At 47.5% G+C, this 16,028-nt stretch overlaps 1 protein-coding gene across 1 annotated transcript in view; it reads left to right on the top strand.

Moving 5' to 3' along the window:
• Positions 1-1,737: 1,737 nt before the first annotated feature.
• Positions 1,738-16,028, top strand: part of PAF1 (PAF1 homolog, Paf1/RNA polymerase II complex component) — a 391,339-nt gene continuing 377,048 nt past the window's right edge. Inside the window, exon 1 of the mRNA XM_069644251.1 lies at positions 1,738-2,132. Coding sequence (XP_069500352.1) covers positions 2,086-2,132 — 47 coding nt within the window. The 5' untranslated portion in view covers positions 1,738-2,085. The remainder of the gene's footprint in view (positions 2,133-16,028) is intronic.

Genomic DNA, 16,028 nt, shown 5'->3' on the forward strand with positions numbered 1-16,028 from the left:
GCAAGTGTGTATTTTCCTTGCCTGGTCATGCAGCTGGGTTTCTGGCCAAGTCGAGTTCAGGAAGAATGTATCAGAGATCTAAACATCTAACGCAGACATGCCAACATTCTGTAGCAGCTGAGAGGGAGATTGCATCACAGAAATCGGGAGAATGCATTTTTCCCATAGGATTGCATGGGGGATATACTTATTTTAGTCGGGAGACAGTAAAACATAGCATTATTTTTAATGAAAAAATCGGGAGGGATTGCATGTATGCTAACGGGATATCTGTAGAAGACAGCTGCATGGAAGTTTCTCAAGTTGTACATAGTTTTTTCAAGAACCAAACTGGTATTACTCGAGCTATGTAGTTTTTCAGACTGGTTTTGTGAAGAGAAGGGGATATGTAGAATACAGCTATGTGTCTCACACAGCCACGGCGTAACCTGCAGCCATAGCTCTCAACTCACACGCTTTTGGCAGGCATACTTGCCAACATTCTGTCACCAAAAAGATGTAGGATTTTTCAAGTTTCAAAAATAATAATTCGCATAACAATGACATCACAGGAAAATACAAAACATACATTGTTGGAACCATTGAAGCATTCTAAAATACACAACCCATCACACAGAACAGCATGGAAAGATGTTCAAATGTTAAAAATGTATCATTCTGAATGGTAAGTTAACACCAAATTCAATTACCTAACTTCACAGAAGGTACTCGCACACAGCTGGTTTGCCACTGCGCTGTAGCAGCAGCTTGGGCAATACATTTGTATTCGTGCAGTGCAAGTTGAACACTGAATGACATGGAGACTAAATACCGCCCTCAGTCTGATAGGCAGATGCTGTGTGATTGTGTTGCGCTCTGCCACTTGCCTTCACTGGTGGTTCACCTAAGGGTTGTACCAGCAAGAGTGCAGGACAGAGAGGTCAGTGGATTGGTCTGAGCCAAAGCAAAGTAATCACCTACCAATCAACCATAGCTCTCAACTCACACGCTTTTGGCGGGTGTCACCCGCCTTGTAAAGGGCTGACTCACCCGCCAAACCTCCTGCACGCCCATGCATTCCAATGGGCGTCTCACCCACCAAAAACAAAATCGGGTGATTTCACCCGCCTTTGCAACACAAATGGTTGAGAGCTCTGAATCAACTGTACAGCCAAACTAATTAATGTGTTGCATGCTTTGCCCTGCAGCCTGCTTTAGAGTCACAAAAATGACCTGCCTCTGTAAAAAGCAGTATGATCTGTCACCAAAATCTGTAGGCGGTAGGGCTGCTTAAAAAGCAGTAGCCTACTGCCTAAATCTGTAGGGTTGGCAAGTATGGCAGGTGTCACCCGCCTTTTAAACATCTGACTCACCCGCCAAGCCTCCTGCACGCCCATTCGTTTCAATGGGCCTTTCCCCCCGCCAAAAATAAAATCGGGCGTTTTCACCCGCCTTTGCGAGACAGGGGGAGAGAGCAGAGGGGGTGAGATGAACGGTTGGTGAAGGGGCTCGTATATGTACAGCTCCGCTTATAACCTTAAACCCATTATTGTATAAATAAATATACATTAACTAAGCACTCCGTTTCCATGTCTACCTCATTGCATTCTACATGTCCCTGTAGCCCTACCCCTCACTTATGTTTTATATACTTGACATCTTGTAATTTTATTTATGACCCTTCGTTTCCCTCTATGAGGGATCTGGCACTAGTTTTGTAATGTCTACTGTTAAAAACTCAATAAAACGTTTTGAACAAAAAAAACAATTAAGATAGTCCTTCTTTTAGTTCTATGCCTCAGCGTTTGGATTTTCCGGAAGCGGTAGAACTACTTTACCCATGATCTTCCGAATAAGGTCCTGAGATTGACATCAACGTGTTTTAGCGCCTGTACCAACATTTTCTAATTCCGCGGCCCCTAACCCCATGAGTTCTTCGACTGTTTCTAGTGTACCACCTTAACGCGTGCTGATACATATTGATTTGGCCAACTCTCGATTTCGCACAGGCAATTACAGGACAACCCCTGAACGTGCTAGGATCCCAGCCGTCGCTGATGATACTGTGAGAACGGGGGCCGCTCGGGACCAGCAGTCGCGACAGTCATGGCGCCCACCATCCAGACCCAGGCGCAGCGTGAGGATGGACATAGGTAAGCTACTTTAACGCTAACGCCACAACTGCCAACTAAGGTGTAACTGTGACGTCATTGGCTGCCTCTACTTGAGTGGTCTTAAAGTGTGTCCATGTGACGTCACGACGCCGGCGCGTCAGGAAATAGTTGGGAATCAGAAGCACCTGGATATACTGCCTCGTTTTATAGCATTGGTTTCTTTTACTAGCGAATGTATAGCCATGATGATCTATTATTCTTACTGTAGCCGATGTCCTGCAGTGAATCAGATTGCCAGTTATTAGATCGAATACAGTCTCTATCAGAATTGTAATTTAGTTGAGAATGGAGTTTTGAAGCTGTTCTTCGTGTTTTAGTATTTTTTTAGTGAGCTATAACGTATTCAAATACAGTTGTGTTTGTCTTCAGTTGGCAGCATCTGGTCGAAATCCTAATATCCGATTGAATGACAGCCCAGGCTCTGATATTGTATACTACTGTTTGCCATCCTCGTGTCTGAATATTTGTTCTGTGGGAATTCTAGTCGGATTGTGATGAATTTCTTTTGCCATTTGATAGGGAGTCACTTCATATATAGCCCTAAAAATAAGAGCTGTATCAGCAAAAATAAAAATAGCTAGTAAGAATACTCAATAAATAGGAAACGGACACAAATATCCTTGGGCCCTGCTGTCACCCCACACAGCTTCATGAATATGTTTGCACCAGTAGTGTGTGTAGTACCATAGGAAGAAACTACTATTATTATTGCCTTATGAGAAGTAAGTGTGCATCTTTGTGTATTAATAACAAGGTGCAACGAAATAACTATTACAAAAACATTTCTGTTTTCCAGCTAACATATTTTTACTCCCTTATAAAATACTCCAATTTGACCTTCAACACACCGTTTTTAATCCCTAAAAAAAATCATTTTACTCCCAATTGAAACAAAATAAAGAGTAAACTACTCCCACTTCCAAATCTTATCTGCAGCACTGATCTTTCATGATTAATATGGCTATGCTTGAGAAGACCTTCCAGTCCTGTTTTCTCCAGTTAAATTCTGGAACTTCCAGTTTTTTCTTTCCCATTTGACAATGAATGGAACTACAAGTCCCAGAATTCCAAGCAAAACAGTACCGAGTGACCACCTCAATTATGGTCATGGGGAAATGAGAGCTCTGCATTCATAGTCTTTGATAGGTGTCTGTAGAGTTTGGATTTCCCTGTATCGGCAGCATACATTATCCATTCCATTCGGGAGATGGTAGTCCAGTCCTGGTTTTAGCTTTGCTTTCTGGGACTTGTAGTCTTGGATTTCTCCATTATAAATCGAGGACTACAAGTCCCAGAATGCAAAGTTAAACAGGATGGATTAGACTCTCCTGAATGGAATGGATGATGGCATTTGTGCAGTAATAATTATTCAGCCAAGCGTTGGAGTAGCTAAGTCCAGTAACCGGCTTGGAGGACAATGCTGCTTATTCGTGATGGCCGCTCCCTTGTCTGCATGCCTACTGTTTGCGATGCTTCCTGCTTCTCTCAGCTTGTCCTTTGGCATTTTATTTTATTGTTTAAAGCGCAGACCAAGCTTGAGAGTAGTGGAGCGCTGTACAGGAAGTGGGTAGCCACCTTTTGGGCTGGCATCTTTTAACAGGAGCGTAGTACTGTGAGTTGCAGTTTGTACATCGGTATGTGCTTCAATTGGGATTAGTCCTTGATCAGGTGTTGTTGAAAAAGCCACATTTTGAGAGAGATGCAAAAATTGAGAATTCTGGGGCCTTCCGAGCTGATACCGGAATCGAGTTCCAGAGGGTGGGTGCGTGACGATAGAAGAATTATTTGTGGGTCTTCTCTTTGTGGACGAGTTGTGATTTGAGCTGGCTGGTCGATTTGCTGAGCAAGGAGCGTGTTCCCCAGATTTGTGGAGATTAGTTGCCAGGTGAGCTGGTGTGCTACTCATGACTGCTTTGTAGATTATATATGCCGTCTTGAACAGCATCCTGGCCTGGAAAGGAAGCCAATGTAGTTTGCGTGGAACAGAGATGATTCAATCAAATGTATGCGCACCTGTAATAAGACTGGGTGGACTGCTTTTAGGGGAGCCAAGTGTTCAGCTTTGACCCCGGTCTTGAAGGCATTTCGCCCACCAATGAGTCGGACCTTAAGGGGAGGCACTAAGGTCTGGAATTCTTGCAGCAGGATGAAGGATTTGATTTTGAGAAGGGTGGAGATTTGGAGCCAGGCCGTTTAGGCCATCTTGGCTATGTGTTTCTGTAAGGACAGGCTGCTGTCAATGGTGAAGCCTGAGTATTTTTCCAAATCCGAGTGTCGAATAAAAAAATCTTTCTAGGCCCATATATATTTCTTTTAAAATTAATTTTATTGGTTTAAATTCAGACCTTTAAAATCTTACACAAAACAACACAGTCGACACAAACAATCGCATCATCCTCCCTCCCCACCTCCATTGTCATGTTATTCCGGCTTGTTCAACGTAAATGAGTCCTCTTAGTTTTCTTTAAAACCTTCAGTCTGTGGCTGATCGAACAAATTTAATCTCTCTTCAATTGAGGCCAAAAAAGTCAAAGGCATGATTAGCTTCATATCAGAGCCATTCCACATTCTCATCCACAATTCTTCCGCACACATGGTCGGATGATCATCACTTCACCGGCCCAGATGAATTGATCTTACATCTTTCAATTCAGGGCAGAATAGCACAAGATGTTTAAGTGATTCAACTTCTTTGTCACAATAACGGCAAGAGAGATTCAATCCTACGTTACATGACCGGTGGCTGAGTCGCCCTTTGGTTTTTAAAGCGTTTAAACGGAACAGCATGAAGAGTCTGCGGGCTTTCGAATTTGGAAATAAATGCAGATATTTTTGAAATACATTAAAGCCTCTTGCTGAGTCTTTCATTGCAATAGCAGAATAACGCTCCCTTCACGTAGTCACCCTATCGGCTCGCCAGATCTTCACTTTTGCTGCCGTAGGATTTGAGTGGAGAGTTTCCAAGCTGATGTTGTATGCTAGCAAGAGATCTTCACAACGTTTCACCCATAGGGAGAAAATGTTCAAGCCACTCGAAGATGCATTATGCAGTATTTGAAATTGCAGAATTCCTTCCTCCGCTCTGGATTTCCGGAATAAGGCCAATTGGTTCCAGCTGATCCGAGCATGCAACGAAGTTAAGACCAATTCATACCTTATACAGGCTGTCGAAATTCCAATTGGTAAACTTAAAGCTTTGGTCCAGAACATATGTTCTAGCGATGCCCAAAGATTGAACGAGCACCCAAAAGCATTTTCCGTGCCGTATGTCAAGATCGGCGATACTTTCTGTTCATAGAAGTTTCGCAGGGGTCGCATTGAGAATCGTCCAAACTTTCTATGTAACAGTAGAACCTGACATGCCAACTGGCCGCATTTCCTCTTAGAATCGACTATCCAAGGGTCATCACAGATGCTCGAGTTCAATATCATTCCCAAGTACTTTACGCTTTTTGATAATCCGCAGTTGATCTTGACCAAGTTTCCACACAAACTTTGATTCCCTTGTCTTTTGTGTTGCTCTTAAGTTCTGGAATATCAGTATTTCGGTCTTTACTGCATTGATTTTCAGATTGTTCGTGTTCACATACCTTTGGACTGCCTCAAGTTTACGTTGTAAACCAATCGGGGTTAAATCTAAGATAACTAATCGTCAGCATACAACAACCAGCTTATCTGAGATAAGTGGAGCTTAGGTGGAAACGCCCTCACTGAGTTTATTGCCTCGTCGATGTCTGAGATGAAAAGACTAAAGATTGCAGCTGCCAACAGGCAACCCTGTTTGACCCTCTTGTGCGTCTTGATTTGTGCAGACAAAGACCCTGATTGGTCTAAACGAATTGCGATAGATGTATCCGTGTGAAGCTCTTTAATGGCCTCTAATAGGCCTGCAGGGCAGCCCCATAGCCCCAGCTTTGCCAAAGTAAGTAACGATCAATCATATCGAAAGCACTGGAGAAATCTACAAAGGCAAGATAGACTTTCGTATTTGCTCGGAAAGCTTCCATTTTCAGTAGATTTAGGACCAGCAGGTAAAAGAGCAGCCAACGTATTTCACGAATCCTGCCTCTCTTTCATCCACTCATTTAACTGACCGGGCCCAATAAGTCTGTTTTGTTTTTTTTTTGTTTTTTGAGCAAGGAGGCATAAATCTTGCCTAATACATCGAGCAATGCCACCGGGCGGTAATTTTTGGGTGACATTCTGTCGCCTTTCTTGAAGATTGGAACAATTATTCCTGTTTTCCATGAGATTGGCGACTGTCGATGCATATTGATTCTTGCAAATAGGTCGAAGCATAAATCAGTCCAGAGTTCAGGGCACTGTTTGATCATGAAAATTCGACAACCCATCGGGGTCAGGAGCCCTAGAGTTTTTAGCTCTCATGATAGCTTCTCGAATGTCATCCCTCGCAAAATGTAAGTCCCATGGTGTTGAATCTTGTGCCGGAGAATTGGAAGCAGGTTTTTTAAAGTATAATGATGTAAAATGCTGCACCCATTCAATTTCAGGTACCAAGCACACTTGTAAGGCCTCCTGTGGCGTTTTCATGCGATTGATGATTCGCCAAAACTCCCCACTATTCTTGTTTATTAGGGTCTTCAGCATGGCCTCAGCATCTTTTTGATTTAGTAGAAATGTATGACTTTTGGTCCAGTTTTTATAAGATTGTTTAGTCACTCTGTTTCTTGATATTATTTTGCTCTTGGGCCCTTGCTTGTTTTTCCGAATTTCGGCTCTCATCGTTCTTTTCCGCTGCATCACCGTCAAGTCGAAACAATGCTTTTTCTGAAACGACCAATTATTCAGCCCAATGTTTTTTGCTTTGAACTGAGACAGTAGGGAAACATCTTCGATCTCCTCCGAAATTGGGTGCCTATCGTCTGCACGTCCCGTTCATCCAGCCTCACTCTTAAGCGGTTTGATTCCACCAAGACTTTTGTTCCCCATTTCCGACTTTGCTCGAGTACAGAGACTTGAAATTTTAGCTCCAACATTTCGTGATCGCTCTTTTCCATTCCACAAACTTTCAATGAATTAACCCTTGCATGCATAGAGTCCGATATGAAGATCTAATCAATGGTTGACGATTGGCCTTCCCGATGCCACGTGGACTTTGCCGGGATGTCCCCTTGCGTACAGCCATTTAACATTGAAAGACTGTCATGATGCCTACCCCCGGGGAACCAGACCAGGTCCAGCAACCCCGGAAGCAGACATCAAGTTATTTTGAGCAAGCCCAAAAACCCCTGCTAGGTGCTGTTTGGGTGCGGTCCTGGCGCCTATGGCGCCAGGCTCATATGGAGAGTCAGTCCTGGCGCCATAGGCGCCAGGCTCATAGAGTAAAACTTACCTGATGCAGACCATGCTGCAGAGCTCCAAGCCAAATGAGGCTTGAAAGGGACTATTTTACCTAGGGACTATTTTTTACTCGGGTGGGACTGGGGAGAAATACTTACCTGGGACTACTTTGGAGGCTATTTAAATCACGCCCGAAGAGCAGCACACGCTTCGCGTTATTCTGCATCCAGCAGCGTAACGCTCACCGTGTCTGCAAGCCTGCATCCAGTCTTCTGCCACGCCCGCCTCGAGTCTGCAGCTCCTCGAAAAAGGGAGGAACAGAAGGAGAAAGGGTTAGAATAAGAGCAAAACCTTCGATCCTTACCTGAATTCCAGATCCACCGCGCCTTCGAGCTGGAAGAAAGAAGCATTTTACGCACGCTGCCTGGCCTGCTGCAGCGCCATGCTGAACTCGCCGGCCTTCGCAGCATCCTCACGATCCACCGCATCCTTCTGCACGTTACCGCCGCACTCTGGCACCTAAGGGCAACACAAGAACAGCAAAGGTGAGCCAAGGGAATAAACAGAGGCAATAGTAACTACCCCCATATACTTACCTGATTACCGCCGGGGGTACTATTCCTCTTCACGGGTCGGCGCAGTCTCCATTGCATCCTCGCCGTACCCCAGCCCCTAAGGGGAACAAAAGGACAACAAGGTGAGACAAAGGACAAACAAGGGGAATTCTTCTCACCGCAATAGACTTACCTAATTTTACCGCCGGAGGCATTATTCCCCGAACTTCATATTTTCTCTCCGCACCTGAATAAGGGAGCAAGCAACAGGTTACATTCTGGCCTTATTTTATCGAACTGTGTAGGATAAGCCAAATCCTTACCTGAACTTCGTCAGCTACCACGAGGAACTCTTCGCTGGGGTCAAGCTGCAAACTGCAAGGAATCGGACAAGAGTGAAAGTCAGACATGTGAACTCTTACGAACTACATGCTTTTTGGAGTCAATATTGTTCTGGAACTCACCAATTCCTTCGAGCCAGTGAAGCAACTGGTTATCAACGCGCCCCTGCGCTCAATGCAGGATGGAGAGCTCATCTATTCAAACCCTCAGGTGAGACTATGAGGGGACATCAAAGGAGATCTGTGGGGAGAACAGCGGGGGTGGGGGGGATTTACGCTCAACTCCACAGGTGGTTAATTCCCTTTCTCCATTTGCAGAAGAATATTCCTACGGGCCAAGCAAATGAAGCTAGGTGGGCCAGTCCAGTCAGTCCGTCATCTCGGCCCTACGCGTCACATTGGTGGAGACCGCAGCTGTCCAGTTCAGATCGACTCCTCTGTGGGAGCCAGGTGAGCGTAACAAAGACCTCTTGCGTTCAATTCTTCCGACCAATCTTTGGCCAGATGTACTTTAGTGGGATTCTGTGGTTTAAAAAAAATCAATGTTTAAATCACCACATACTATCATTCCAACCCCTCTGCTTGATTCTATCAGGTTGTCGATGATTGATGTTACTCGATCAATGAATGAATGGATGCGTCCCTGTCCATTGTTGATTCCAGTACAGATTTATGACTTGGATCATGTCCAGAACTTTTAGCGAGGCATTGGTTTTACCTATCTCGCAAACTTGAATATAAGGCGTATGGTTCTTTGAATTTAACAAGCGATAGCCCGAAGACTGTTTGATCTTAGTTAAAAGGCCATCTCTAGGACGCCCCTTTTCTGCGCTAATAGCCGGATTCAATGCACATTCGAATTCAGAGATCACTGGCATTTCACACATCCGTGTCTCTTGAAGACAAACTAATTCAAGCTCATGAAGCCAGTCGTTGTTTAACAAGTGCATAAAACCGCTCGTATTCCATGAGGCAAAGGAACAGAGCTGAATCTCGCTGGCCTTCGGGCATTAGCTGCTAGATTTCGCATTCAACGCCGTGGCCAGCCAATTCCAGTCTTCGATATTTTCTTTACCCATTTGGCTACTTGTTAGTTTGGGAACACACTCATTAACTGATCTGCCACTATTTATAGTAATTTTGATTTTCGTCATAGGACTGGTTCTGTACACCACCTCCTGCTCGACTGTCATCACGCTTTGGATTGCGGGTACTGAGTGCCCTACTTTGTGGGCCTGCTCACTCCGACAAAGCTGTCCCTTCAAGCTTTGTTCCGTTGGCACAGGTTTTTGTGAGCTCTCGATGGAGCTTAGGTTTGTCTTTTGAGTATCTCACGTTGCGCTCAGTACAGCATTCGGCTCCCAATTTTTGTACCTTTTGCGTTCCATTATTTTATAGGTATCAAACCCCAGGGACAATAACTCTTCACCTGCTTCCAATATTACATTTGCAATTATGCTGGAGTTGACATGCAGGATCACCTTGTCATTACAATATTCATCGGGAAATTCAACAATTTTTAGGTCTTTAGAACCTAACGATCGTAGGCGAGGTACGTGATGAAGCATCCTTAACAGATTTGATCGGTTCAAAATTAATTTGTCGCCAGACTGTAGTCTCTCCAGCATCAATTTGATCGTCACAGTAGAATCCAAAGAGCGAACTGGTTCATGTCTTTTCTTACTGACTGTTTTTTTCTCAGCCACTTCCGGCTGATGGTAGTTTCATTCTTTGGATTGGATACACCAGCAGCCACCGAAGCCACCACAGGCTCCACATATTTGCCTTCGGAGTTCATGTCATTCAGAGGAAACTGGCGTGTACCACCACTCACTCTGTGTTCTGCTTGAGAGCTTGACATCCAGCGTTCCCTTTTTTGTTGTAGAGTGATGAATTCGGGACTCGCCGGTAACGGATCCCTGTTGTTGGCCACTACTTCGGGCGGGACTATAGAATAAATCCTACCTCCAATTGCTGGTGTTATATTGTTTAAAGTGGCTTGTAGCTCCTTCGGCCTAGACAGTTTAGGGATCGATGTTCCTGCAGCAACGTTCTTAGAAGCACTCTGTCTGGGGGGGGCAAGGTAACCATTTTTATGATAATCGAAGCATCAAAAGGTACATCCGCTGATTCGCATTCCTCGTCGACAAGGTCATCGTATTCTGATAATTCCAATAGCTCATTGTGATCAGCTAATCACAAGGAAGGCCATTGGCTACTTGTAAATTATTTTTTGCCGAATCTACTTGAGCCTTTTTGTTCTCCTTAGTTGTTTCACCTAATTTCAGTCGAGTTGTAATTGCTTTGTCAACAAATTGTAACATATTAATATTGCAAAGAAATTTCTGAGCCCCTCTTTGTTGAGTCTTTTTCCGGGCAGGCATGTTCTTTTGCTTTTTGGTTAGGGGTGGGTTGCGTTTTTTTAGCCTCCCCATTTATTTTTTGTTGCTCTTTAACATCTAGACCTCCAAAACTACAGAACAAGCCGGCAGGTTTTACACTTGCAACAAACACTTCTTTATGTCCTGCAGTTTGGCCAGACGCACTTTGGCAATCCAACAAGGCAGGGTTTGTTGAATTTCTAGTTTGCAAGAAAGCTGTGTGGAACGAAGTTTCAAGTATATTGACTTGTCCCGCACCTTCGCCGTGTAGATTACTAGTGTTTGTGGGGCATTCTACCTCAGTTGCCATCTGGGGAAGAAGACCCATTGTATACGGGTTAAGGGGGCCACCAGATGCCAATGGTGGATTTTTAAAGCTTGTGCCAGTTTGGGCAGTATTACACTCGCTTTGGATTGACTGTATATGACCTTACAGTCTTAAGCGGAAGCGGCAATAGGGGTGACTGCTCTTTCATCAACATGTGAGACATTGCCGACTCCACCCAACTCCCCATCTCTTTGTTCTGTTTGTGATTTGCGAAACAGAGACAGCGCTTCTTTTGCAACCTCTGCAAACAACATTTTATCGATCATGTCGTTACGTTTGCTGTCCGCAGCTGATTCGAGGCCTGCTAGTAGGTTTTGGATTATCTCTTCTTGTTTGGTTCTTTGCGCGCCGTGCATTACCTCTAGATGTAGGAGTTTTGAGTTCATCAGGGCAAGTAAACTTGTGACATCTTTCACGTTTTCATTTATCGTTTCGTGAATGGTATAAGAGAAATTGCCATTGCAGAAGTCAAGGCTATTGTCATTTGAAAAAAGGAAACTTGGAGCCACCAGGGGGCGCCGTGATGTGCTGACGCTCCTTGGTCAGTCTCCACCTCGGGGGGCCGAAAACCGTGAATTGGACCCCCCCGCATGCCATTAGCGGTGTCCTGATTCCCCCCTGTGTGGCAGACATCGGCGTGCGTTTCCTGAGAGTGATTCGTGCACCCGGTGCTGCGGCTGCCCCTAGGTACGGACCCCTTGCACGGGTGAGCAAGACCTGTGTGGTGGCTGTCCCCGTCGTGGAGATCTGCGGCACTATCCCCAGAGGTCGGAGGGGGAGGGGCGGCCGCTGGCGGGAAGGCTGCTGCTTGGAAGCCCAAGCCCTTTTCGGCGGATGTATGCCGGTGCCCCTGTTCGAGTGGAGGGGGCCAGCCTGAGATCCCGCATTCGCCCGCTTGCGCTCGGGCCCGGTAGCCGGGGGATGGCGGCCGACAGCTTATGTGTTCCCCCAGCGCGAGTGCTTCCGTAGGAGCGTGGGGGGCACTGGTTGCTGGGGCGGTGCAGACGGTGCAGGACCTGGAGGCCCGGATTGACGGTTGCCTGGGGACAGTGAAGGCTCTCCTGCCACGTACAGACGCTCACACGGTGAGGAGGTGTTTTGGGATGGACTGTCCGCTTCAGGCCTCAATGCAAAGCGTTCCTGCTGGCTGACGCCTTGGGGTCCCCTGGGCCTCGTTGGACTAGACAGTGAGCCACAGTCAATTTGGAAGTCTGAGAGCCGTGTATGCCCCCCCCCGGAGTGAAGGAGGAGGAGCCTAGAGATAGCCTGAGACCACGTGGGGGAGGACCCGGTGTGAGGAGGGCAGCTGGGGGTGGCGGAGAGGCGGAGGAGGACTGGTCAAGCCCTGATTGTGCGGTGGAGTCTTGCTCTGGCCCTGGCCTGGCCTCTCGTGGGGGCTTGGGGCAGGGTCCGTATTGGCTGTGCCTGGGGTCCCAGACCCCCCCCTGTTGGTGGAGGGGTTCCCCGGGGCAGGGAGGATCCTGCTTTCACTGGCCTTGGTTGTCCCCCTGTCTAGGCTGGGGTGAAGATTGATCTAGGAGTGGTGGTCCATAGAGCTTGGCCGGGTCGGGGGGGGGTCCTCCGTAGAGACTACCAAGGGGTCTGTCCAGCCGTGTGCTTTTCAGTGCTGGCTCACCCACCCACTGATGGGTGCTGTTGCTTTTTGGGTGCCATCTTGCCGCTCTTGATGGACTGGGCTTCTTCTCTGCCGAGATTCAGGCGCCCATCTGGCCCTAATATGAATCAGAGCGATTCTCAGCCTGCTTCCCAGATGGAAACCAGGGAGGTGCAAACGATGAGTCAGAATATGGCTGCTTTACTGGAGGAGATAAGCGGTTTCAGGGCAGATATTGGCAAGAGACTGGACTCCTTGGATAAGAAGTTGGACGCGGTTGACGATCGGGTCCAGGCTTTGGAGACGAATCGGACGTCTTCTGATCTCTTTGAAATGCAGTTTGATATGTGCCTTGCTGAGCTTGAGAGACGGGAGGAGAAGGTCTCTCTCAAACTGGATGACCTGGAAAACAGGGAGCGACGCTCCAACCCTAGATTTTTGGGTATTCCGGAGCACGACGGGGAATCGCAGTCTGACATTTTGAGAGCAGTCAAATCAATAATAAGTAAGCTCTTTGATGGCGGTAATACTGATGAGCCGACGATAGAGCACATAGAGCGGGGGGCCGTGTAGGCGCCCCCCAAATCAGTTCTTGTGAAGTTCCATTATTTCTCTGAGAAAGAGAAGATCTTGGTCTTACTTAGCCCGGAATAAAGGACACATCGCCTGGGAATCTTCCAAAATACAGATCTATCAAGATTTGTCGGCTTTCACTCTTGCGCGCTGGAGACTGTGTGACCCCTTGACTAAATGGTTACAGTCGAAGGGAGTGAGATACAGGTGGGGCCATCCCTTTTCTCTGGCATTTGAGTACGAAGGCTACAAATACTCCCATGTTACTGAAGCTGACATACAGAGGATGACTGGTGAACTCTTGGGGGATCCAGCGGGGGACGAGGGATCTTCCGTTGCCCCCGATTAAAAACTCTGATCAATGGAAGCCTACCCGCTTTGTTGAGAGACGCCAGATCCGTGGCCACAGAAAGTTTAGAAAGGTGGCGCTGCCCTCTCCGAATCAGCCTGCTTCGTAGCCGGCTTGGGGAGATGGTCTCCTATACGGTGCAATGGGAAGCTTCTCAAATACATGGTGTTTTGAGGGAATCCTGGGAATTCCTGGGGTTTGCTGGTCTCGGGCATGCTTTGAAAAGGGGGGCAGGTCTGAGCGGGGCAAATGAGGGGAAGGAATTTGGGGGAGAAGGGGTTTTGAGCTCGGCATGCGGGGGGGCTTGGAATGTTGTGACAGTCCTCTGGTTGTGGGGGCGGCTAATGGTGGCCTGGTGTGGCAGCGGCTGGATGGGGCTGTCAGGCCGGGCGCTCAGTAAAGGGGGGGGTGGGAGTTGGTGGGGGGTTTTGGTGAGAAACTGAGGTTTGACTGGCTACAAACGGTTTGGGGTGGGTGTGTTTATTGTTGTTGTTTCCACTTGGGGGGGGGGGGGGGGGGGGGAGGGGCGGTAAGCAAATCGGAGAGTCATCCTTCTAGGATTTTGTTTAAAGGTTTGCTACTCCGGGAACCATTCCCTAGACTCTACCAGTTAGATGGGTGGGGGTGATCTCCCGCTGGCGCTGGGCTCGTTAAATGCGCGGGGTCTTAATTCCCCGTACAAAAAGTCCTTGGTGGCAAAGGAGTTCAATAGGTCAAAACTGGATGTTTTATTTCTTCAAGAGACTCACTGGGTGAAAGGTGTGGAACCTGTCTTGAGGGCAAAGTCCATACATAAAGTCGTACATGCATCCTCCGGGGTCAAGAAGAGGGGGGTGGCGATAGTGATCTCCCAGAAGGCCCAATTCTCTCAACGAGCGCAGGTATGTGATCCGGAGGGTCGATTTGTAATGTCAAAGGCGAGTGTGGGGGAGCCAGGGTCACTTTGGTTTCCGTTTATGCGCCTAGTGAAGCCCCAGATCGGTTCTGGGCGGAGCTGAAGCTCAAAATGATTACCTTCACAGAGGGTGCGCTAATGGTGGGGGGCGATTTTAACATGGTTCTTGATTACTTGTGCGATAGGATGTCCAGTCGCCTGGCGGAAGATTCTCAGCAGCAAAGACGCTTCGCGTCTTCCTTTCGCAGCACCAATGAGGAGCTAGAGCTTGGGGATTCCCACCTGGCGCAGGAGGTGTCTGACACCCTCTTTACTTTTTTCTCAAAGCCCCATTCGTCTTATTCTAGAATCGATTATATCCTGGTCGATAGAGTGCTTTACAACGGAATCACTGAGGTACAGGTGGTGGTAACCCCCTGGTCTGACCATGATATGGTGAGAGTGCAATTAGGGGTTCCTGTTGTTCCTCCGGGGCCGAGGCAGTGGACATGCAACAACCTCTTGTTGAAAGACAGGGAGTTAGCTCGGGCTGTCCTGACCTCCATTGAAGATTTCTTTGAGTTCAATGGCGACGGGCAGGTTGGCCTAGAGGTGGTCTGGGAAGCCTTCAAGGCTACGGTCAGGGGGGTCCTTATTGGGTTGGGGCGGCGAGGAAGCGAGAGAGGGGGAGAGAGGAAAGGCGTATTAGAGTCAAAATCGAGGCCATCCAGCCGAAGGGTAAAATAAGGTCCCAAATCTTCCCGGGTAGACTGGCAGAGCTTCAGCAGCTCAGGGCAAAGTCGGCGGCTCTCCTGGTGGGGCAAACTGAAAGGAAGTTGGCCTTTCCTAAGCAGAAGTATATGGAGAAGGGGAAAAAGGCTGATAAAATCCTAGCCTGGAGACTTCGTGAGCTTGGGGAGAGTAGGAGGGTGGAGACTCTGGCCCTCTCTGCTGGTAAGCTCTGCAGAGAGGCCTCTGGGATCGCTGGCGAATTTCGGAAGTATTATGAAAGTCTGTACAAATCTGAGTATGAAGGGGATGGGGCAGTTGTAGATACATTTTTGGAGGCTCTACCAATCCCCTCCCTCCCCCCAGAGAAGGCTGCCCTCCTGGAGTGCCCCATCTCGTCCCAGGAGGTGATAGACACCATAGGTGCCATGAAATCGGGTAAGGCCCCGGGGATGACGGGTTTACTGTGTTGTTTTATAAAACTTTTCGGGGCGCCCTGGCCCCATTTCCAGCTAAGTTGTTCAATGGTGTACTGAATTCGGGACGTCTTCCCTCATCCATGCTTTCAGCCCGTATAGTGGTAATCCCCAAGGAGGGAAAGGACCTGAGAAATTGTCAGTCGTATCGGCCGATTTCCTTGCTGAACACAGACGTGAAGATCTTGGCTAAGATTTTGGCGAACAGGTTAGCGACCTATCTCCCTCTAGTGCATGGCGACCAGGTGGGTTTTGTACCAGGGAGGCAGGGTAGCGACAATATTAGGAAATCGCTCGGGTTGATGCATGAGGCGGCCCTCTCGGAAAGTGAGGCTTATCTGCTATCTTTGGACT

This window comes from Ambystoma mexicanum, chromosome 2p (assembly GCF_040938575.1).
Source record: "Ambystoma mexicanum isolate Mex_15411 chromosome 2p, UKY_AmexF1_1, whole genome shotgun sequence".
Taxonomy (NCBI): Eukaryota; Metazoa; Chordata; class Amphibia; order Caudata; family Ambystomatidae; genus Ambystoma; species Ambystoma mexicanum.